Source organism: Spea bombifrons, chromosome 2 (assembly GCF_027358695.1).
Source record: "Spea bombifrons isolate aSpeBom1 chromosome 2, aSpeBom1.2.pri, whole genome shotgun sequence".
In the NCBI taxonomy this organism is placed as follows: Eukaryota; Metazoa; Chordata; class Amphibia; order Anura; family Pelobatidae; genus Spea; species Spea bombifrons.
In genome coordinates this window covers 98222512-98247287 of record NC_071088.1, presented here as the reverse complement: position 1 = coordinate 98247287, position 24776 = coordinate 98222512, and the positions used below count along the sequence as shown (strand labels likewise).

Sequence of the window (24776 nt, the reverse complement as noted above, 5' to 3'; positions counted from 1 at the left end):
GTCACTCAGTGTTCGATTCCATATAATGCAACGCTCCTCATGTTTGACCCCCTACAGTCCAACAAATGCATGGTGAAGGACAAAACTTTAGAAGCTAGTGCAACGATCAAGCAATCCAAAACATTTCAGCTCACCAAGTCTACCAAACATACCGGGAACTAAGGGCAATGGATTTCTCCTGAAAGAGGGACATAGTACATTGTTGATCTGACGAGGAGACTTTCAAATTCCATTCCTTCACTATAAATTATACATGGTCAGTTCATCCCTTCTTGAAAATGCATAATGAAGTCAGAGATTTTAAAAGTCCCCGTTCACTAGAAAATTCTAGGCTGTCGGATCATACACTATAAGAAAAAACCCACCCCTGCATGTTTTGGAAACCTATCTTAGACAGAATAGATAAATGCAAACATATATTTGACAGATCAGCTATAAGTAAATATGCTAGTGATAGCAGAGGATAGTGGGGAAGTGTATTCACTTACCTCCGTGACAAACAGGCTCTGAGCTTCCTTCTCCGCATTTTCTGGGACGGTTGAGCAAATGTATCGGCCCTGCCGCCTTAGTGTTGCTATCTGTATTGTGGAAGGGAAATAAATAAAATAAAAACATTAATTATGGGATATTTCATTTGTGGATATACTCTTGGCAAAGCAGTTAAGGTTGAAATGACCAAAATTAGAAGTTCAGATTTAAGTCCATTGTGGTGGGATGCCCCACAAGCTTAGTTTGTAGATCCCACCTGCTTTGCGGCGTTGTAAAAATGCCCATGAAATAGCAAGTACTTCCAAAAGATCAACTCTTAAAGATCTATATATAAAACCAAACACACTATTAAAGCAACTTACTAATTTTCAGGCACTAAAAACTTGAATGTAAGTGCATTCAAGGAAATTCAGTGCTAATTAAAACACTTCACTTTTAACAATTAAACACTGAATACAAATTACTGTATGAACAATAGATTCTGCAATAAAATGTTTTTACATGCATCATCTACTGAACAATCGTGGAAAGGAAGACTGCTATACAATGTGTATTTTCCTTGAAGCTGTAAACAATATTTTAAATGCATTCATTCACTTTGACAAATTTAAGAACTTAGGAACACCGTGTATTTTATTATTTTAGACAGTATTGACCAATACAAACAGAGGTATTTTGGGAAGCCAAAAGAACATGTCGTAAGCCTTTGTTATACTTGTTAAGTCCAAAAAACAACCCACTGAAAGAGTAAATTAAAATATCATACAAAAAAATAGATACACAAGTGATTTATAAAATGAACACATATAAGACATATCGGTGCAGAAGGAAAAGACTGTCCTGCTCTTGTCCTCTTACAATCTATTAGGACTAAAGTGGAAGGCGAGTGACTACTTGGATGAGGCTGAATCATTACTGGGAAAGCCACAAGCAGAATTCAGTGGCTTGGTGATCTTGAAGCTGGTGGAAACAGGGGATAGCTAATTGCAGTGGGAGGTGAGAAAGTGAAAGGCAAGAGATGGGGAAGAAAAAGAAGTAAATGATTAAAGGTATGCAGGAATTTAATTGTCGCTTTTTTAAGCGATGTGCTGATAGTTTACCCGTTTTATTGTCTTGGGCGTAATAGTGGGCTTGTGTCTTTCGGTGGGCTTTTTCATATGTTGTCAGTATGTGGCAACGGAGATCGCGTCTAATACAGGTTAGTTGTGAGGCTAGTATATCAGATGGTGAGGCTATATTAGCTTGTTCTGTATTTCACAATTCAGTCAGGAGATCCGTTAATTGTTTTTCTTCGTTTTTTTGAGTACGGAGCCGTATTTAATACATAAACCTCGAATCACCGCTTTATGACAATTCCATACAGATATGGGGCTTTCTACAGAGGGTGCATTCATTTTGAAAAAAATCCTCAATATCAGTATGTTAAACGTTTTGAACATTCCTGGTGAGACAGTAAGAAAGGGCTAATGCGCCATTGATGGACTCCATGCGAGGATATCTCATCGTCAAGCGTGAGTGTGATTGCCGCATGGTCGGATCATAACTGACAGCTGTGACTGTCTCCCATGTATTACTATTTGTGTTATTTGTACTTCCTATTTCTTTGAAAATTTATAAAAAAACTAAAGTAAAAGAAGTAAACAATAAGGCTCTGAAAGAGAGCTAGAAAAACAAAGACGTAAAAACAACCAGGTTATGCCAACAGTTGAAGATACTGCAGGTTCCACAGTTTCACTTCGGTTTAGTACTACCTGGTTACAATGAACGGGACAAGTGCACTGTACAGAGCAAGGACCCTCAAATTTATAGGACTACGACACAAGTGACCAGATCAGTTGACTATACACAGATAGGAGGGCACAGCAAAAGATGATAACTTGGACTACAGAGAGACCCGAAAGAAGAAGTACCAAACAAAAGCATGCGGTGACTGAACATTATGCAAATTTTAAATAAATGAAAAATTTACATTTATTTTTTTATCCGATTAATAGAAAAAATAATCGGCCAACTAATAGATTATGAAAATGATTGTTAGTTGCAGCCCTAATCCCAATTTCATTCATCCAACAAGAACTGCTAAAAACATCCTAAATTGCACCACCTTTTTTTCGTCCAACAAGTTCTTACCACAGCTTTTTAAACATAGTCTTTATGAATAAAGAGCTGCCATCAAATACATTTTAATGTCAAAAATTGCAATAGAGAACAGTATTTAAAATAGTGTAACAAATAATATATTAAGTGATTAAAGTGTCATGTAAATGCAGCTTTTCATTTTCATACCATATTTCAGCCTCTCTGAACCGATTTACTAAAATTCTAACTCGTACTTCTTGTTTTGTAATCATTGTAATTTATTTTGAAGATATTAGTCTACATTATGTGGCCAAAGCTGTCAGAACTGGCATGTTAATTATTACTCTTGAAAGTAGCTTTCCTCACCCAAGCCTTTACATAGAAAGAATAGGTGAAAAGAACTATATGACATAGCATGATTATTCTATTTGAACACGCAGTCAGGAGAACCCATGACATGCGTAAGTTGAGTGATATAAATGATTGCGTCTGTATATGATATATGCACGGCTTGATAAATTTGGTTTGCATCTAGGAGTCATTCCAAAAATTAAGACATTTTACATTTTTTTTCTCTCACCAATCACGGTTTTATTTTCTGTAGTTGAGTATCTCCCTTCTCCTTTCTAAGGTGACGTTCCTCCATCATATGTTCACTGAATATTATACATATATATCATAATTTAGAAAAATGCTAAATATAGCTATGTCTATACCAAGCAGCTTTGATTTGCTTTGGACCAGAGAAATACAAAATTAAGAACACAACAAATTATAAGATCCTAACAAGTTAATTTATTGTGAACTACAAGGGTTCAAACCACCTAACATTTAGAAGTGGTTGAGTTGTTTTATTGAGGCTGTTGAACTCAAGCAAGAGCTCGTCCCATGTGATGAGGAGGCCGAAGCTTGGGCCTCTGGATTCCAATTGGAGATGACATCCCAAATACAGGGGGACCGGTGGCTTCCACAGACACTGCAGGGAAACTAAAGGTTTTCTGCAGGAATTCACCAGGGCGACGGAGCTTCGGCCGCTGATATCCCGTGGGAGCCGGTCTCTCAAATATCGCAGGAGCGATGGTTCTCTCCATGACGGCTTTGGTTTCCGCTTGCTCCCGATACAGAAGCCTTAGTTGTTCTTCCAGTCCTGAGTATGAGTTTGTCATGTCTCTAAACTTCTTCTCTAAAGCTTGTAACTCCGCTGTTTTCTCATTCACCTCCTCATATAGTGAGCATGCCGCTTTGAACCATCCGGTCAGCTCCCTCTCTTTTGAGAGAAGGCGGGCATACACTCTGTCCGCTTCATTCCTCAGCTCTTCTGGATCCTCTTCAACTAGTTCAAAAAATAATTTTTGGACTATATCTTGGCTGCTGCCTACCACGGTTCGGCACTGAGGACAAGTTTTTCTTGCAGCCGCGTAAAACCATTGCTGCACGCACTCCTGATGGAAAAGGTGTCCGCAGCAAAGGGCTGTCACATTGCAGGTGTTATTAAAAGTGACGCGACAAATACTGCACAGTGCCCGAATGGACATGGCTGCTATTCACTCCTCTCGATACGGTCACCTCTACACTACAAGGAAGATGTCTACACGCATCTCTCTGATCCCTACTCTGAGTGTTCTAATGCTTGTGATGTCAAATAGCAACTGCTGTGTTTACCGTGACGGTGATGTAAACACTGCTCCTAAGACTCAATAGCATATTTCCTGCTTTTATTTTTATTTATGTATTTATTGTTATCTGTCTATAAAATAAAATAAAAAAAACACTGAAATTGTCAGGCTTGTTGTAATATTCAGAATATGTAATCACTAATAGATGGTGCCATGATGATAACAGCACCACTTCTATGTGATATCAGAACAGGATTTAGACATTATCCAGTTAACATGGGAATCTCCGCTGTTTATAGTATCCACAACCTCCAATAAAAGGGTTCCGTTCGGTTTTGTGACGGCTTCTTCATGAGCATCAGCTCAGGACATACAGGAATCGAATGGAAGAAGAGATGCTGAGCTGATGCTCATGAAGAAACTGTCCCAAAACCGAACGGAACCCAGCGAACCCAAGCTCCAGCGAAAGTGCCGGCCAGCAACAGAGGTTTATCTACGCACATCGTGCAGATGTTCACTGGCTACCCCCACTAGACACCAAGGAGTCTGGAGCATATCTGGGGTATAAGGCATAGCAGGGGGTATAAGGCATAGCAGAGGGCATTATGGCATATAGCATATAAGGCATTGCAAAGGGCGACAGTGGCATATCGGGGGGGTATAAGGCATATATGGGGGGCAGAGTGGCCCTGGGCTCAGATGAGCATAACTGGGGGGGGGCAGATTGGGAAATAAAAACAAGAAATGCATTTTTTTAAATAAACGAAAAATTTACATTTATTTTCTTTATCCAGTTAATCGGCCAACTAATAGATTATGAAAACAATCGTAAGTTGCAGCCCTAATTTAAATAAATGTAACGGAAAAGATAATACCTGGTGCACGTGAATGTTTGTCAATTTTCGGTTGAAATATATAATATATAATAAATAAATAAATATATATATATATATATATATATATATATATATATATATATATATATATATATATAATCCCTAAAGATTCTACCCAACAGCTTCCTGGTTGACGTCTGTGCTTCTTGCATACACTTTATTGTTATTTTTAAGAGGAGACGGATGCGGACTCTTCCAATACCTTTGTACTCACAAGGGCCTGGCTTCCTGCTTCTAGGTCCACAGATTTTTTTTCTTAGATTGTAATCACTGCATCTTTAAACAAATATTTGGGATAAAAATAAATACCAGGAAGCTTTCTTTGAGGAAATGGCTTAAGCAGATTTAAGAGAAGCTACTTACAAAGATTTCACATTCTGCATGGTGACACACTGGTTTTAATTGTTTTAAGTAATATAAATAAAATTTTAAAAAAAATTGGTGTAAAGGAATATATCGGTGGGGCCATTTTGTGTGTCCAGTCTAAGTACTGAAATAAGACTAATATTGAACGTCTTTATTTTTCCTCACTTTGAAGAAAAAAAGCGTTAGACATTTAGTGTTAAAGGTGATAACGGAAATTTCCTTTCACCACCCGGAATCACTTGTGTCATGTGGAAACCTTCGTTATTCAGAAGAACAGAAAAAAGCATATGAAGAAAGCGACTGTTCAGAGGTCTCCTTGATTCCACTCATCTTTTTAGGCAAAGGGTTCTATTCTAGGGAGTATGACAGGACTGTATGCTCGTTAATAAGAAAATAGTCCCGGTGAATGAGATCCTCCACTATAAGTCTGAATCCATTGTGTTTCAACAAGCGATCGTCGGTGAGATCCTGATGTGAGAAGGCAGAATGATGTTCTTCTTTATATCCCACTAACTTTTTTCTTCTTGTTTCTCCATGCTGACAAGTCATTGCTTATGTAAAATGTGTTAAAGGGTAATAATCCAACATACTCTTCTTACAGTTTAACAATTACATAGTATCATTTATTGCTTAAATTGGGTGTGTTAAAGAATGATTATCCAACATGCTCTTCTTACACCACAACAAATATTACATAGTATCATATATTGCATGCTACATAATTCTGTGGCCACACACGTCAAGACACGAGGTGAACTGTTAATGGGACTGGTAATAGGTATACTGATACCCACTTTTCCATGCAGCCAGACAGTGATTCAATACCTGCCCCCCCCCCGATAATATATCTAGTTGGCAGCCTTAGACAGCATCATGTATTCTCTTACTGTCATAAAGTTCTCTCTCTTCTCCTAGTATCACTTTTAAAGAGGCTTGCTGAACCAATCAAGAATAATAAGCAACTTTACAATATGAAAGAGATAACATAATGGGGAGGAATATTCACGCATACGCTACAAACTGGAAGTTAAGATACCTTTTGCCCATTACAAGGAAATAAGCTTTGTTTCGAACAAATATCTTAACTTAAACCCTCAACACAATCACGTGGTTTTATTAGGATACAGAACAGTAAAATACTGGATTTAGGAAAAGTGATTTACATTAATACCAGAAAATATTTAAATGGGAAAATGTCTATGCACCACATATTTGCAGTAGAGTTGTGTCTCAGCTTCTTGACAGACATTATAATGATCTAAACCTCATGAGAATGTGCTGGCCCTGTACAATTTATATTTCAATCACAGATTTCTTCAGTGACGTTGCACATTAAATCATGCTTCATACAAGGACAGCTGAGCCCTTTTTGCTAGAGAAACTTGCAGTTTTTGGTCCTTAGTTTAAAAAAAAAAAAAAAAAAAAAATCTCCTGCCACATCTCCCTGTAGTGAATATACCCCAAAGAGGGTTTACTTCCTTGTACTCCTAGCTTTCACATATCATTTTGAGCACCATAAAAAAAAATCACTAATCAATAATTGCTTTATTTCAGAAAGCGAGCTTTCATAGAATTATCTGGCCAAATGCTTTAGACAGTCCTGGCAAAGAAAAGGTTACAACGTCTCTCCTAATAAAAAAATAATACCGTATTTGCTCGATTATAAGACGACCCCCCAAAATCTGAATATTAACTTAGGAAAAAAAGAAAAAGCCTGAATATAAGACGACCCTAAAGGAAAAAAGTTTTACAAGTAAATGTTAATTCATGTAAACTATTTTTTTTAATAAAAGCTATGATTGAGAAAAATATTTTTTTTGTTTTTATTTCCTTGTATTTTCCAACCTGCCCCCCAGTTACGCACATCTGCCCCCAGGCTTGCCACACCAATATGGCACTGTGGCCCATGATATGCCTTTTAACCCTCTATATGCCACTGTGCCCCATGGTATGCCTTTTGACCCCCTATGTGCCACTCTGCCTCCAGAAATGCCTTATACCCCTATATCCCATTCTGGCATTTAGGGGGTTAAAATGCATATTATGGGGCAGAGTGGCATATAGGGAGGTATAAGGCATTCCAGGAGGCAGAGTGGCATTAAGGGAGTTAAAAGGCATTATATAGAGCACTCTGCCTCCAGAAATGCCTTATACCCCTACATGCCACTCTGGCATTTAGGGGGTTAAAAGGCATATTATGGGGCAGAGTGGCATATAGGGAGGTATAAGGCATTTCAGGAGGCAGAGTGCACTATTAAATGCCCCCTTAACGCCACTCTGCCTCCTGAAATGCCTTATACCTCCCTATATGCCACTCTGCCCCATAATATGCCTTTTAACCCCCTAAGTGCCAGAGTGGCATATAGGGGTGTAAGGCATTCCAGAAATGCCCTACACACACACACACACACACACACTTACTTACCGGTGCTTCCAATTTCCTGCTGTATTGCCGGGGCAGCTGGTTGACGTCTCATTCCGCGGCAACCGGGAGGAGGTGGAGTTGGCAGCGCGGGTTTGTATGCGTCCATCGCAAATACCTTCCCCGGCTGCCAGAGATCAGGAACTCTGGAACTCTGATCTCTGACAGTCGGGGAAGGTATTTGCGACGGACGCATACAAACCCCCGCTGCCAACTTCACCTCCGGAAGCACCGGTAAGTGTGGGGGGGGCGACGACAGGAGGATCCAGGTCCCCTGCAGCGGTGCGGGGGATCTGGATCTTAGTCTCCTAATCAGACCTCTATTTGAGGTCTGATTAGAAGACGACCCCGATTATAAGACGAGGGGTATTTTTCAGAGCATTTGCTCTGAAAAAAACCTCGTCTTATAATCGAGCAAATACGGTAATAATTACTTCCGTTCCAGAAACCACAACGCCACATCTCTGATGGTGGTGATTGAAACACAGTTTTTTTTCTGGTCTAAGTCAGGGACGTGATTCTGTATTATGTATGCTACGTTTTTGTAGTAGAGAGTATTGCAGAACTGACGCATGTAGAGCTAGAAGGGCTTCCCAAACTCCTACAGAAGATAAGGTCCTCTTCACCGTCTCCCAGAGCTAAACAATGCTATACAAGAACTTGAATCCAGAGTAGAAAACCTCTACATATCCTCCCTACCCCTACAAAAGACACTTCCATTATATATTGATAGAACTGAATGTGAGTGGTTCTGCAAAACCTTTCTAATAACAACCTCTACCTAGCAAGACATGGTAAGATACCATGATCAACAGATTATTATTGTTTAATGTAAAGCCAACATTACTCAATCTGTGGTCAAATACTTAAACAAAATAAAGCTAACAAAAAACACACAAATGCTGAGCGTAACAGAATTTTAATTCCAATAAAATGGGTTCTGACTGATACTATGCCAAGAGCACCTTGCTGTGAAAGACAATATATCATAGTTTGCACTGACATCAGGTCAAGGTCACAGTTAAGTTTACAGCTCCAGGCGGAATGAGAGCGCCCTGGATGCGAAACTTCAATGCTTCTCCATCTTTGCTGACAAATGTCGGAAATCTTGATCATCCTTCTTTGATCTAGCTACTCCTAAAATAAACAATTCTAGGAGAAACGCTGACCTTGCTTAGGTCTCGCTACTACAGAGATCAAACCACCAGAAGAGACGTGATTTACAGCTGCATAATTACCATATTCCTGCTCTGAACTGTTATACACAAGCATTGAAGAATGTCTCCTATCACCACATACATAGATCAGAAATGTCTAGCTGGCATAAAACTACAGATATAATATACCTATGGTTTTACGTTATAAATTGAAAGTTCAGATTGTGTTCACATGTAAACAGTAATGATATCAGAAGAAGAATAGGTAGAAGAGAAGCCTAGATTTCCAAAGGGATAGTTTTACAACAGACTTCTGCTCACAATAATATTTAAAAGCTCTGCATCATCTGGAATGCATGAAGGGCAAAAACACATTTATCATATAATATACATATATATATAGATAGATAGATATAGATAGATATCTATCTATATCTATCTATCTATCTATATAAAGATATATATACAGATATATATAAATATATAGATATAGATATATATATAAATATTTATATATAGATAGATATATATAGAACAAGAAATTTTTCATTGGTTCAAACGAAAATAAATCATGCTGTACTATAGGAAGGTTAATTCTGATCCTAAATACAAATAAATGCTGTAAACTAAGTTTTTCGAGATAGAGGGATAATAAAGAAGAATGTAGCAAATTCACAGCCACTCACACGGCAGACACACTCCAGTAATATGTGTCCGTGGCCTGGATTCGTATAAGAGCACAGCGTGTGGTCACACACATCAAGTAGGCAGAACGTACAGAATTTATTGGCCACTGGCCTCAAAGTCCTGGGGGCTCTTTAAATCCCCAGTCCGGCCCTGGTAGTAATGTTTGAGCATTGTATATCTGAAGAGATTACATATATTTGCAACTAAAAAGCCACCAGCGCAACATGAGCCTACCTGAAAATCATCATATGGGAACAGAAGCATCTCCCGGAGAGCATCATTCAGGATTTGGGTTTTCTTCTGTACAATGACATTCTCATAGTCTATAGGTTCAATGAGCTTTGGTTTGGCCTGAAAAAAACAAATGTAGATGTTATTTTAGCATACTGTAATATTGCACATAACAGCTAAAGAAAAGAAAGTTTTACAGATTTTTTTTTTTTAAAGAAAGGTATAAAAGAACCGACAACTGCAAAAATAAGGGTCACAAATTCTACTGTAAAATTAAATTAAATGCCCCGGTACAAGATGACACGAAACGATACGTATGGAGATATAACGCCAACAGAGAATGGCTTCAGTGTCGTTTAGCTTTATGGATCAGTGCTTATTTTGTACACAAAGAATCGGGTTGCACTCGCTATGGCTTAAGAAAGGGTACATTATTAAATGCAACATACAATTTGTAAAGATACACACTTGCGCTCTAAAAGATCATAGACGTGTATTTATCAATGAACCAAGGCCACATTGGCCTACACTAGAAAGGGCTAGAAATGAGTTGGAAACTTTGCTTCCTATCCATGCACAAGACCAAAAACTCATCTGTAAATGTCCCCACGGTTTGAATCACACAATGAAAACACAGTTCATAAAGGGCAGGGGGCACATTTATTGATAAGAGGATATGAGATTAAATTATAATATATATATATATATATATATATATATATATATATATATATAGTTATAGATTAAACATTTTTAACAGTAGTTTTCTATTCTTCCAGCAACCTCTGGCTGTCTCAGGAAAAGAGAACCAAACCTTAATTGGAGACTGACTTCAACCTCTTAGCCCAATGACAGTTTCTCTCCCAACACTTTGTTAATAAAAACCCAGCCAAGCAGAAAACAGCACGTCACATGCGCAATCCAACATCCAGTGAAGGCTCTGGATACAAACATGTGATGCTACCTTTAAAGTTCTTTCACATCTTGTTAAATATTACATATGTGCATTTCAGGCAGAAAGAGGTTTACGTTCCATTATTATTAACTCTAATCAATCATTTAGATGTCAGCAGAATTCACTAATCCTCTTGCATCAAAGCACTCATAGGTATAATGAACAGGTTCTCTGCTGCTCATGTTCCCTTCCCGTAAGTCTCCAAATAAACCCAACCACAGGATGTGCCGAGTTCACAAGATGAAACACAGAATAATCTGCAGACGCACTCAAACGACGAGCTATTTCTCTTGGCTAGCACTGAGAAAACACAACAAAAATAACTAGTCCCAGAACAAAAAAGCTGATCCAGTAACTGTTCTCAGATGCTTGTGTGTTTACAATCATTAACTTTTCCCAAAGTTATTCCAAGGCTTGAACATGAATTACTGGTCTAAAGCCACTGGGTGTAAATAATAACGTCTTACTCAACAATAATTTTTATCAGACACAGCGTCCTAAAGACCCTGGTCCCAGTAGCTGCCCAACTTCCTGACGGGGTTACGTTTTATGCTTAATAAATAATCCTTTATGAACTGATAGAAAAAATACTACAGCAGCCAATGTACACAATAAACAGTTACAGCAGGTGAATTCAGAGTAACGATCTGGCAATACATATTTACGCGGACAGGGCTTGACAACTTTGTTGAACCACAGAGACTCCAGCATGGTTTCCTTCATAGCCATAAAGTCTGTAGCGAGTTCCATAAATCAATAAAAATGTTTGACATTGATTGCACTCTCTTGTACGTTTTCTTTTATGTTATAGAATTTATGTGCTTTTTTTCTGAAGGTTTACAAAAAAAGAAGACATTTTCAAGTAGGTTCTTCACTACCTCGTTTTGCTTGACTCTCCCCCTACTTATTCTAACTTGGATCATTAAACCCATCTATTAAGAGACGCATCCGATCTGCCCCCTTCATAATCACAATCTGCATTCTGGGGAGATTGGGGGTGGTCTAAAAACATTAAAGTTTACAGAAATGGGTACACAATATTAGCTCTACGAAGAAATTAAATCCACTTCAAATTTTATCAAATCATAAATAGGGCTGCAACCTCTAAAGTCCAAGAGGGATAACTCATATACAGTATATGCAGGGTTTTTACATTAAATGAAACGTTGCACTTGCTCTGCTATTGAATACACAGGCCGCAGGTGTGTTCGGTGCACATGCGTTGGGTACAATTAACGTCACTTTCCATAATCTGATGATGGTCCATGGCTGCACGTGGTGAACAAGGATTTAAGCAGTTACTAAGCACTGGCACCAAAAACATTTCTTTAGGAGGAAGAGCTACATGTATATTAAGGTGTAAGTGAGAGTAATATCGCAATATTTGTAGTATCCTTAGATCGTGCGTCTCGACCTTAATTAAATGTGCCTAGTTGATTTGAAGCCAAGTAATAAATCAAATTATATATATATATATATATATATATATATTGATGTTGATTGGGTAGGTTTAGCAAATTAGTACGTAGGTGCAGTCGAATGACGTCTTCAGAAAGTAAGCTGCATTTATGTGTGTTGGATATTAGGTTGGATTCGTTATTTTGGATGATATAGCCATATAATATTTATTCAAGTCAAGTCAAAGCAGATTTGCAGCATCAGAATCATGGGTCATACAGGCACCTCAAAGGAGAACTCCACGATTTACTCTGATTGGAACAACATCAAAAGAAACCGTCTGGAAGGAGTTCCCACAGGCCAGCTTATTGAAGAAACTCGTGAGTGAGGGTCCTGTGTTTAAGTCCCATTGTTATTAAGACCTGTTTGCCTGTTTTGTTTTCCTTTTGTATGTCTTGTTTTTTTGTAATTGTGGCACTGTGTAACATTTGTCTTTTTGTTATTAAAATACTCAAAATCCAAATCTGTCTTTGGGCTCTAGTATTGATATCCACAAACCCTAAGAGAGGATAACTCGTTACCAAATTGTTATTACCTAATTTCTAGAGGAATATATATATATGTGTGTGTGTGTGTGTGTGTGTGTGTGTGTGTGTGTGTGTGTGTGTGTGTGTGTGTGTGTGTGTGTGTGTGTGTGTGTGTGTGTGTGTGTGTGTGTGTGTGTGTATGGTTTGCCCAGTAGAGCGATATTTCAATTCGGGTTTCCACACCATCACGGCTTGGTAAGTAGTCCTGTGCATTATCTTGCTGGAAGTAGCCATCAGAAGAATAGTACACTATAGTCATAAAGGGATGGTCATGGTCAGCAACAATACTCAGGAAGGCTGTCATGTTTAAACAATGCTCAATTAGTACCAAGGGGCCCAAAGTGTGCCAAATGTCCCCCACACCATTACACAACCGTTTATACAAGGCAGGATGAATCCATGTTTTCATGTTGTTTTTGCCAAGGTCTGACCCTGCTATCTAAATGTCGCAGCTGGAATTGAGACTCATCAGACCAGGCAACAGTCTCTGTAAACCCTAGAGATGGTTGTACGTGAAAATCCTGGTAGATCAGCTGTTTCTGAAATACTCAGATCAGCTTGTGTGGCACCAACAACCATGCCACGTTCAAAGTCACTTGAATCCCCTTTCTCCCCCATTCTGATGAACTTCAGCAAGTTGTCTTGACCACGTCTACATGCCTAAATGCATTGAGTTGCTGCCATGTGATTGCCTGACTAGCCATTTGTATTAACAAGCAATTGAACAGGTGTACCTAATAAGATGGTCAGCTAGTGTGCGTATCTCTCTCTCTCATATTAACACACACACATATATAATATATATCCAAATTATCTTGAAGCAATTAATATGGGCGATTTACAAGTTTAATTCAATTCAACAAATATTTTCCCATAAACAGTCATTGAATTCATGATTAGCATATTTGAGAAGCACTGATCCGTATTATTGGCTTAATTTGATCCAGCGTGACTTAATTTGCGTGTAAGAGTCTCTTAAATTAATTGGTACCAGCCTGAACCAATGAACAATTAGCAACTTCATTTAATTGAGACAGCCTTTGCAAGTGTGAGGAATGGAACGGGGATATAACTCCAGGACTCAAAATGGATTCAATCTGCTAGTTTGGCCAAATATCATCACATATACAAGGTTAATAAAATGCTCTTGCTTTTCTTCTCCAAAGCAATTCCACAGACAAAGCAAAAATATAGACAATATATGCAGCTTTAATAAATTGGTTTAGTTTGTGGCTAATTTTGGTTAATAGGCAAAGTAAGCATGGTTCTGCAGGAACCTATCAAAAATTAAATGATTGCTTAAATCAGGGCTTGACAAATTTGTTGTGAATCTAGGCGCCAGGTAAAAAAGTTAGGAGCCAGGATTTTTTTAAACTAACAGTTGGTCAGGAGTGATCTGATCATCATCAGCCCACTTACTAAACTCACAGCATTTGACCTGGAAGCACCCTGGACTTTCAGTTCAGTGCTGTTTTTTTTTTTTTTTTTTTAACCCTTTCAATGCTGATGTTCCATTGGAGCACAGCATTGACTGATATTTAGTCCCCACAAGCTTGTGGGGGCAAATGTTAACCCCTGCAATGCCACGAATGTGTCATACACAATTGTGGCATTGAAGGGGTTAACGCTGCACTGTCGCTCTCATGGAGCGATCAGGCAGCAGGGGGGTGTTGGGGCTGGTTTCCACACTCATGGGGAGACCAAATAACCCTCTCCCCCTGTCCCTGAAGCTGCCTCTGGCAGCTGGGACTCAATTGCTGGTCTATAGACCAGCCATTGCAGGAGGGAGTCTCTGATGACTGCTGTAGGCTTCCATGCCTACAGGAGTCATCAAAGGGCTTGTGGGGGCTCATTTTTGCTGTTGCTGGTCTGCCTGGGCTTCCAGGCAGACCACCAGCAGCAGAGCCCCTTACAAAACGGGAATTAACCCCTAAATGCCGCGATCGCGGCATTGAAGGGGTTAACGCTGCACTGTCGCTCTCATGGAGCGATCAGGCAGCAGGGGGGTGTTGGGTCAGGTCCCCACACTTGTGTGGGGACCCAATCAACACTCAACCCCCTTTCCTGAAGCTGCTTGTGGCAGCTGAAACCGCTATTGCAGGTTTTCCTGCAATCGCGTTTTCAGCCTACAGGATCACTCCGTGGGAGTGATCTCAGACTCGAGGGCGGGCACGAAGTGGCTGTGCTGTCTGCCCAGACTCCTGGGCAGACAGCAGCAGCAGCGCCACCGTGTGGTGACTCAGCCTCTAACATCCACAATTTTTTCTGGATGTAAGAGGCTGACAAAACCTAGGCGCCAGGACAAAATTCTCTGTCGCCATGGCGACCTGGCGCCTGGGATTTGTCGAGCCCTGGCTTAAATATCTTATTTATCATAGACAACCTTTTGCTGCAATGGCAATGTAATTTATTAATTCTTCATAGACATAAGTAAATTTGTTTCTTTGTGTGTGCTGTAGAATACACTCTGGATAGATCACCAATATATTAGCGAAGTTTAGCACATTCATTTCTGCCCAAACTCTTAAATACCATAATATTGATCTAATACGAGGCTGGGAGGTATGTCTGGTACTGGAGTATCAGGCCCAGCTGCGGTCCCCTGCTTGCCTTTACCCCCTGGCTCCTAGGTCTAAACCCAATTTGTCGGCCCTTGATCTAATATTTTTATGTTAGTTGGATATATGAGCTATAATAAAAGCTTGACTTAATAGACAAATCCTCATTTAAAGATGATACAACTTTATTTCAGGTGACCACAACTGTGAAACTGTCACATCCCATGACATAAAATTCACATCTCCAATTATAAAAGTTTATACAGCCGACACCACAAGCAGATTTCTTTAATATAAAGCTGCAGCTAGATCACGTTCTAAAAAGTGAAACGAACTATCAAATCAGAAACAAACTTCCTCTCGGATTCTTCTCAACTAATCTTCCCTTTTGCACAAGGGAGCCACACAAATGGGGAGCAGATGTTCGTGGAAAATACCACCCATTCCCACTTTAAGAACATAAATATTTTAATGTTCCTGAAGTCTCAGGCCTTTGTACAAAGCCAATAAAAAAATAATAAACTTCCCAAGCCTAAAAAACACTTAGTTGTGTTAAACTGTTAACATTGCAAAAAACATGAGAATGAGCAGTTTTGAATGGGGCAACAAAACAAAAAATTATATGAATGTATTTGGGGTGGTAGAAAGGAGGATTTACCCCAATTATTGTCCAAATGTTCCCTTTTATATGCATCAGCCCCTGAGCTTGTCAAAGCAGATTAAGAAACCAATGACAGAGGTTCTATGCACCTAAACGTAGCTAAAAATGTGATGAAATTTGGGAACATTTTTCCAGCCACTGAAAACTGTGGGCTTTAAGTAGGGCAAACATTTAGAGTTTCTGTACATTCCCTTGGTGGAACGCATAGGAAAGTTAGAAGAGGCTAGAAGCAGTAGGACAGCGGTTGGCAGAGATGGCAGGGAGAACTTGTGAGAGTTCCCAGCTTTTTGCTTCGTTTTTAGACATTCTTACAAATTAAAAAATTAGAATCAAAATTTTAATGAAGTTTGCAAATTTTGTCTAATTATTAATCAATTACAGTAAGCTGAAAGGATAACTTAAAAATACAACCCACGAGCAAGGAACTTGATTGTCAAATAACAATTCTAATGCTTGAACGAGGACAGAGGTTGGACCTGAGGGGTGTTAGCGGAGGACAGAAAGCTATTCAACCGGCTATATTAGTTTCTAGTAGCTTGGAGGAAAAGAAAGGTATGAGGTGATAAAGGTAGACTTCACTGAGGTGCCAATTTTTTGTTTCCTTTTGGAAAGCCATTAAAAATGCGGTGAGTAAATCAACAGCCAGATGTTACTGATGGGATAAGGGTTGGGCATAATGTAGAGGAAGCTAATTTACTCAGGTACAAACTTGTCTCATTTTATTTACAACTGATAGTCAAAGCTGGCCTCTTCTAATGGCGGAAAGACACTGGCCAGCGCGACTTGGGTGTGTTAATAAAGCCATTCTGGTGTGCGGCGAGGGAACATTTCTGAAGTAGTAGTATGCTTTGTGCCATGTCCTCTGTTGACCAAGCAGAATTAAGTCTTCAAACCAAACAGCAGAGATGAAAACAAATGGTCGGTGGGTGACACACAAAACAGCACTCTCCTAAAGAACAAAAGTGCATGTTCCCAATAGGAATTAAAAGCCGTTAACAGCGTCAGCTGTAAGGCACCTAAAATGCCAAAGAAAAGGAACCGAGGAAGTAAAATCCCGTAGAAAATGGAATTCCTTGGATATTTTTGTTTCATATAAACACATCCACTACATACCTCTCGTTAGTAATGTTAGGGTCCTGTATCAACAAAAGGTACTAATTAAAAAAGCCTAAAATATGTGCTGAAAATGTATTTCGAAAGTCAAAGTAACGTAAATAACATCCATGGAAAAAAAATGTCCATGCCATTACAAACACTCACTGGACAGAACAATCAAAAGGAAACACACAGATCCTGTTTTCTTTAAAAACTGGGAGCTTTAGAGATCTCTCGAACGTCCATTAGCGGTTTCAAACTACAATGCCTTTAGGGGGAAAACAGGAATTTTAAGAACTAATTGTCTAAGCAGGTGTGCAAGACAAAGAAATTAGAAGCCACATATACATATATATATAGATCACAGTCAGGCAGCGGCGTACCCAGGGCAGCATCCCTCAGGACGCAGAGAAGAAGAAGAGATACAATGAAGGCTGTACGGACAAGGCACAGTCCTACATAATACATACAGGCTTGTTAACCTGCCCGATCAACCCACTGCCATTCCTTCCCCAGACCTGCTATCCATGGCCATAACGTGATGCTGCATTAAGGGCTGGATAAACCCATCAGCAACGCAGCCAGCTAACTTTCTGTACTATTTTATGCTGATCTGTAAGAAGACAAGTCTATATAAACAGGATCATTTTGGATACACAAGTGGGAGAAGAGGGAGCATTGTACAACACAATATTTATTTGTTGAGTCCAAGACAATTTAAGTGAACTTACCCTAACAGGAGCATCTCTATTAAATTGTACTGCATGAAAATGTAAATGCCTAAAACCTACATAGCTAGATATTACCTTTTATTTATACATTCCACTGCGCTCTACAATGAGCTATACAGACTACAACAAATATGCAGTGGAAACCTCAAACTAATCAAAACCTTGCAACGAAGCTGAAACTTAGCAAAATAAGTAAAGGCATTCCCAGTTGATGCTGCAGGAGAACAGGTGTGTCCCTATTCTGAATCCTTGGAGGCATACAGAGTGAAAAGCATTCCTGCTCAAAGCTCAGTTTCTGGAATCTTAACAATTACTAAAGAAAACAGCAAGCGTCGGAGGTCGGCTCCCATTTTTACTTGCAAAGCCTAGCTGGGAATGCATCACACCACGTCACAGGTGCAGAGCCAAAGACTAGGGTCCGCCAGCATAAATCATTTTCACCGAAGATCCAAAGATTTCTACACTAAGAATTAAGGGAATCCGTTAAGTCACAAACACACCTAAAACGTGAAGGTAATAAGGTTAATAGGAGAGCTGGGGCGCATCATAGCTCCGCATGAGAGAACGATTTCAAATCTTACAGGAGTAAATTCCTAAAAAAAAAAAATAATACTTGGAGCAGCTATATGAAAGTATTTTCACACAGATGTGGGATAGATTTGGCCACTGCCTGTGTGCACAGAAGGTGAAATCCAGGGCGTGGGGATACAAGTTCAGTCCCTACGCATTTCCTCTAAGGACACTGAATAAAGACAAAAGAATGTACTTTTTTTAATTATAAGCATGTTAAAGGCATATATTATATTATATTATATATATACATATATATACATATATATACACACACACACACACTTGGTTCTCCAACAAGCTGCAGTAAGAAGAACCTATAGCCTCAGATGGTACCTTAATCTACATTACAGTACTTCAAAGGAACATCACAATCAACCCCCCTCCCCCGACTTTTTGTATTGCTAATTTGCTTAAGAGTAAATTTGGAGCAAAGAGGTGAGAGTGCTTTTATCAACCCCCTTAATAATTAAAGGGACACTCCAGCCATCACATGCGCTTTCACGCATATGATAGCCGTGTGGCAAATGCATGGGGGATTCAGACGCCCGCATGCATGTGTGGAAAGTGCCGCCATTGATTTCAGACTAGTTGGACCATGGCTGAAATAGAGGACTTAAACCTCTGCGCACCAATATTGCTCTTGCAAACATAACATAGATACAGCAGCTTATAAACACCCAAAGAATTATGGCCGCAAAAAAAGAAATCAAACTCAAAGCACTTAGTGCAGCCCACATGGTAAAGGTATTTTCATTACGTAGCATGGCTTACATTGCTACGTTAAAGCTTTGAAAGAGTACTCTAAACCCCATCACTCACAAACACAAACCAACAGCCTTAATGCAGAGGCCAGTATCTCCTGTTGATCCCATTCCGCATCTGGTTCACAGAAAGGGTTAAACCTTTAGGCAGCCACCACATGCTATGCTGAAAATGCAAGCATTCCGCACTAAATGCCAGGACCCCCTTAAACGTGATCAGATGTAATGTGGCTTCTGATAAGAACAAGTGTATGTTTCTCCGGGGTCAGGAATCTAGAATATTTAGGAAAACCTAAGATTTCTTACAAGCCATCTTACAACACAGTTTGTACAAGCCACGAACGGCATTTAAGTATGGATATCATCCCTTTCAGGGAGTGTCACATTTGCCATGACACTTACTACGTCTGAAGACAGGACCTCTGACATTTCGGAGGCTTATTTATTCATATGGCACCAATATACACAGCACTTATGGTACATAAACAAAACTGGCAGACTAAGACAAACCGATACATTAGGTGAAGAGGACCCTGCTTCAAAGTTACCATCTAAAAGGATGCGACATTACATTGTATAAACACTGACATACCAAGAGGTGTCACAAAACCGTATGGGACTAAAAGAGGGAAGACATTTATAAAGAGCCACTCAGGTGCAAAGTTTGAAAAGTTGTCATATCACCATAGCAACCAATGGAATGGCGCAAACAGTCTACTAGTGATATTGGTTCTCTTTAAACCTTGCACCGGAATGGTAGTTTATAGATCACAATCTTCTTTGACGCCAGTGTAGAAATGTCAATATTTGTTTCGTCACTACACACCTAGCCCAAAGTCAGCACATAACTGGTATCTATTAACTTCCAAGCAGCCTCAGATGGGGTTTTCTCTTTGAGTTTATTATGTACTGTGTGTGAAATAAGGGGGTGTCCAGAGGCCATCAGATAGACACAAAACAAATGTGCAAGTCATTAAAACCAAGGAAACAAATTTACACCACAGTCACGTGTTAACCCATCAACAATTATATCTAAGAATCCGTATGAGCAGCAAAGAAATCAATGATGTATTTACTGCCATGGGAACAGGCTTAAAAGCAGTTCTTATATATCATTAGATAAGACATTTTCGGACTGCGTGTCCCGACAGAACCACAGGCTAGTACGAGAGCATCGTGCAACTTGTTTGATAAGTGCTAGAAGGATGATGCACATCTACTGCTGCCATTATCTCCAGGCACACCTCAGATGGGATGATGAGAGCTCCACATATCAAGGCGGCAGCAACCTAACCAACTTTCTAACTGAAAGCTAAAGAAGCCGCATGACCCAGTTATCACTGGAAAGCCAGCTTATATAAAATTACATCTTTTACCACCTAATACGACAAAACCGTTGCTTTAAGGCTTGCTGCACTTACTGGCTCTGGTACGGGAGCCTCCGCTTCCAGCTCTCCCTCGGAGACATCCTTGTACTGCTGCGGAGACTCAATGACAAGCTCCCTCTTTACACTTTTCCCCGTGTTCGTGCGACTTTGCATTGTCGGTGGACCTCGCAATCCCAACAGAAGGCACTGGCAAACTCTTCAGGCCGTGTTAACATAAGCTAGCATGTCAAACAGAGGGGGAGTGGGGAGTGCCTCTCCCAGCCAGGAGAGAGATTGAAAGAAGAGACTTCTCTAGCGGAGACTCCGGCTGGTTTTGAGCCGGCCTCTCGGAGGGGGCAGGAAAAGTGTCCTGTCTGGAAAAGGAGGATCTGTTTTCATGTCACAAAGTGCTGTGCAGTGCGTGGTGCAATGTGTCTCAGGCTGGAGGCAGCAGATGTTGTATTAACACGGACATTTAGAGGGATTCTGCAGAGCTACATGCAGCCCATTATGCAATAGACAGCAGCCACAAACAATGCACAATGAAACCATTTTCCCTTTCAGTCTTCGTGTGTACTAACTGGAAAATCCACTATATTAAAACAATGTATATGTAACAGTGTTTGCTATATGCTCAAAAAGAAAGACTGAAAAGCCTCAGAGCCGGTGGAATGGGCAGAAACCTGCGCAGCCTTATAACCGCTTTGCCCAATAGCACCTGTACAAGGAATAACACGCAAGTTTCATTGATCTATGTCTTGGTCACAACACAATGACAAGCAAGTCACTGTATATCTGCGTCTGGAAACCAGCGCTTAAGCTGGGGTGCCCACAACATTTTGGTTGTTCTTTATCATAAGCTAGTTGAGATTCGCAGAAATGGAAATGTCGCAGACACACGGCAGTCCACGGCCATCAGTCATTTAGAAACAGTAGAGACGAGGCTTGTGTGTTGCATAGAATAGGGCACTCCGGCCCAGACAGACAGCAGGTATCGTACGTTTCCTGACACCTGAAGCAGTAGGACAGACCTCTCCAGGGAAGCCCATCTTCTAATCATATGATGACTGAAAGGAATCACAAGCTACCAGGCCAAAGCTGCGGTATTTTCTTTAATACTCTAAGGAATAGCATTTTACATCCTCTTCACTAGCAAGGTAATTAAAGATCAACTGGCACACTCTAGATTACTACTCTCCATCACTTTTGCAATATGTGGGAGCTCCCATCAGCCCTCTGAACTATCAATGCATAGTAAAGTAATTTCTGCGCATGCACACTTGTTAGGCTCTTCTAAGTATACTGCTGACTAGCTCCGTACATCACATCAGACATTTTCCACTGGGGCGTGGGGGGGGGGTTAACTGCATGATATTAAAGCACATATGGTAGATTGTCCCTTTAAAATAATGGCTTTACAGAGGAACAAGCATTAGTGCGAGAGGCACATGTACAGTCTGTTAAAACAATGCAGACAGAGGTGAGGTTAGTTTGCTACAACTACAGACTTGGGTTGGCAAGAATATTCCAGAGTAATCTTTGCTTAGGGATCATGACAAACCAAGGAAAAAACGCAGTGATGTCAGCGACGGTAAGCATTCACAAATGGTTTTCAGCGCTAGTCTATTATTTTACCACCAGCATGACAGTCCCACATGAGGCCAATTAAAGCAGAAGCTTTCAACTAGTTTGACGTATAATTTTACCAGCTATCTGCATACTCAATACTTCAGAATAACGCAGTTTTATAGCTCCTCTACAACTGGCCACCACTGTATCCAAACCAACAAAACGACTGTACCGCAGCTGTACCAGAGAGCTTAATAGAGACTAAACTGGTTTACGCTACAGTCGTTACCTGATCCGATGGGTGAAAGACCCCACCACAAAGGAGGAACATGGCGTGAAATAAAATTAAGTCAAACAAGTTTTTACTGCAATCGCTAGGATGTCTCACCTGTCATTCCACAGGATCTGCTGCTAGACATGGGTCAGTCAGGGTCAAACTGCCTGACATCTGCCACTAGTGACATAGGATAACACTGGAAGAAAGATTGTTTATTCTAGTGAGTAGACACCATTTTGTTAACCTCACTCAGTTTAAGTTATTAAAGTTAAACCACAATGTGATCCAGTTCTTACCATGGTATGTATGTATGTATGTATGTATGTATGTATGTATATATATATATATATATATATATATATATATATATATATATATATATATATATATATTAAAAAACTATATTTCTTTTGGGGGGGGGGATATTTACACAATTTAAAGCCTTGGACACACGGTGGGTCCAGAAAACGATGACTAGAAGGACAGCTGCATCACTTGGGTGGCAAAATGCCAAGTGCCACCAAACTAACATTCAATAACGCACAAGGTGGTGCCCTGCCTACTTACACAAATGACGTATAACTGACCTTATCGCCATATCTTTCACTGCCATCAGCTTAATTCTGTTTATAACAGAGGCAGCATAGATAAAATCTCACATCTTTATCCCCCGCTGTGTGGCAAGGAAAACATAAAGATTAAAGATAGGAACATGTGCCGTGTTCACGGTTTGAGGGTTTTTTTATGCACAGTAGAGTCACATTACAGCGCAAACAAAATGTCTGGCAGCCATAAACTCATTCTTCACATGTGGGTAATCCTAGTATCTGTGGCAATTATTTAATTCACAGAGAATATAAATTTGCTCCAGATCCTACCATAAAAGCCCATTGTTTTATAGCTGTGATGTAAAGTTAAGCTGCAGACTACAGTTTGCCATCTCGCTTACATAAAACCCACCGCAACAATGTAAAATAAAGCATGAAATTGTTAAAAAGGGACAGTACCGATTAAATAAAATTAGGTTTATGTGTATTTATTCATACGTATCCAGTCTTACTAAAATAGTTTTGGGCCCAGCGAGCTCACAGCAACGTTGCCTCCGTAGCAAACAGCAGGTGATACCATGGCTGTGGGGTTGTCTTCTCACACCACGATGGTGACCATTGAATGGCAGACTATAAATCAAGACCTAATCTATCATGAGACCATCGAGATCCCAAAAATGAACCTTTTCTGGCAAATTATTTTCTTAAATTTACAGTAAAGGACATCGGAGCTTATCATGCTGCTTGTATTGCTCCAAAATGAACACACATGTCTAACTTCATTCTAACACCCAAAACAATCTGTACGAGTACTGGTGAGGGAGAATTTCTTCTATTGCTCTCAAAGCAGGTTCCAGTAGCCCGGCATACATGGGAATGCACAAACCATTTATGAAATGTAACGACCTCTACAGTTATCGCAATGTTAACATGAAATCTTTTCCCACTGCTTGTAAGGAAGAGTCAAATCAACAATGGGACTATTGTATAAGCATAACCCATAGGGAGATGGTGTGCAAGCGGCAGCTGTGCAAACCCCAATGTGAAATGCTTCCCCCACCTCTCATACACATACAGTATGGCTGCAACTACAATCATAGATTATCCTCAAAGGGACAGTTTAGTGCCCCACCAATAATGTCTATTTAAGTACTTTAACACACAAAAAAAACTCCTAAAATTGTATTTACAATATTTAATATCAGAGAAAACATTTAGAAAATATACACACAAAAAAGTCATAATATATTAAATAGTAAATGCAGTGAAACATTTAAAATAATCTAAGCTACTAGGCAGCACGCGTACAAAAAGAAAATATAGATTTATGGACAGCGCACAGCATTGCCGGGTCACACACATTCTCTTGTATGAGAAAAAGACGAATGGGGACTGGCACCCGCTGTACATGGATTCCAAAAAACCTTTTCTATGTTATATACATTAAATGAGGAATTCTTCCGGATACAGGAACTAACAGTAGCGTAATACAATGCAGCATGCCGGGAGGGGTGTATAACGCATGCGTGTGTACTAAGATCAGGTGGGATACTACAAACGCATCCACCTGGCGGGGCACATCGGGATTCTCTCTGGTCGTAGTAAACAAAAGCAAAGTGTACGTTCTCAAAACCTTTAAATAAAACGTTAAAAAATCCTACTGCAGGCAAATGTACTGCAGATGTGACACGCGGGAACCACCTTAAACACGCATTCAAAACATCAACGTAGCTTTAATGTTCACAGCATTTAC

General features: G+C 39.8%; 1 protein-coding gene across 13 annotated transcripts in view; it reads right to left on the bottom strand.

Moving 5' to 3' along the window:
• Positions 1–24776, bottom strand: part of DOCK9 (dedicator of cytokinesis 9) — a 108727-nt gene that overhangs the window by 59615 nt on the left and 24336 nt on the right. For 7 of the 13 annotated variants that reach the window (XM_053455336.1, XM_053455337.1, XM_053455347.1 and 4 more), the window contains exons 2-3: positions 9947–10063; positions 489–578 (exon numbers count right to left, since the gene is read on the bottom strand). In XM_053455336.1, coding sequence (XP_053311311.1) covers positions 489–578; positions 9947–10063 — 207 coding nt within the window. Of the gene's footprint in view, positions 1–488; positions 579–9946; positions 10064–20683; positions 20920–24776 lie in introns of those variants that run through there. The other 6 variants (XM_053455338.1, XM_053455340.1, XM_053455345.1 and 3 more) reach the window with 2 other exon arrangements.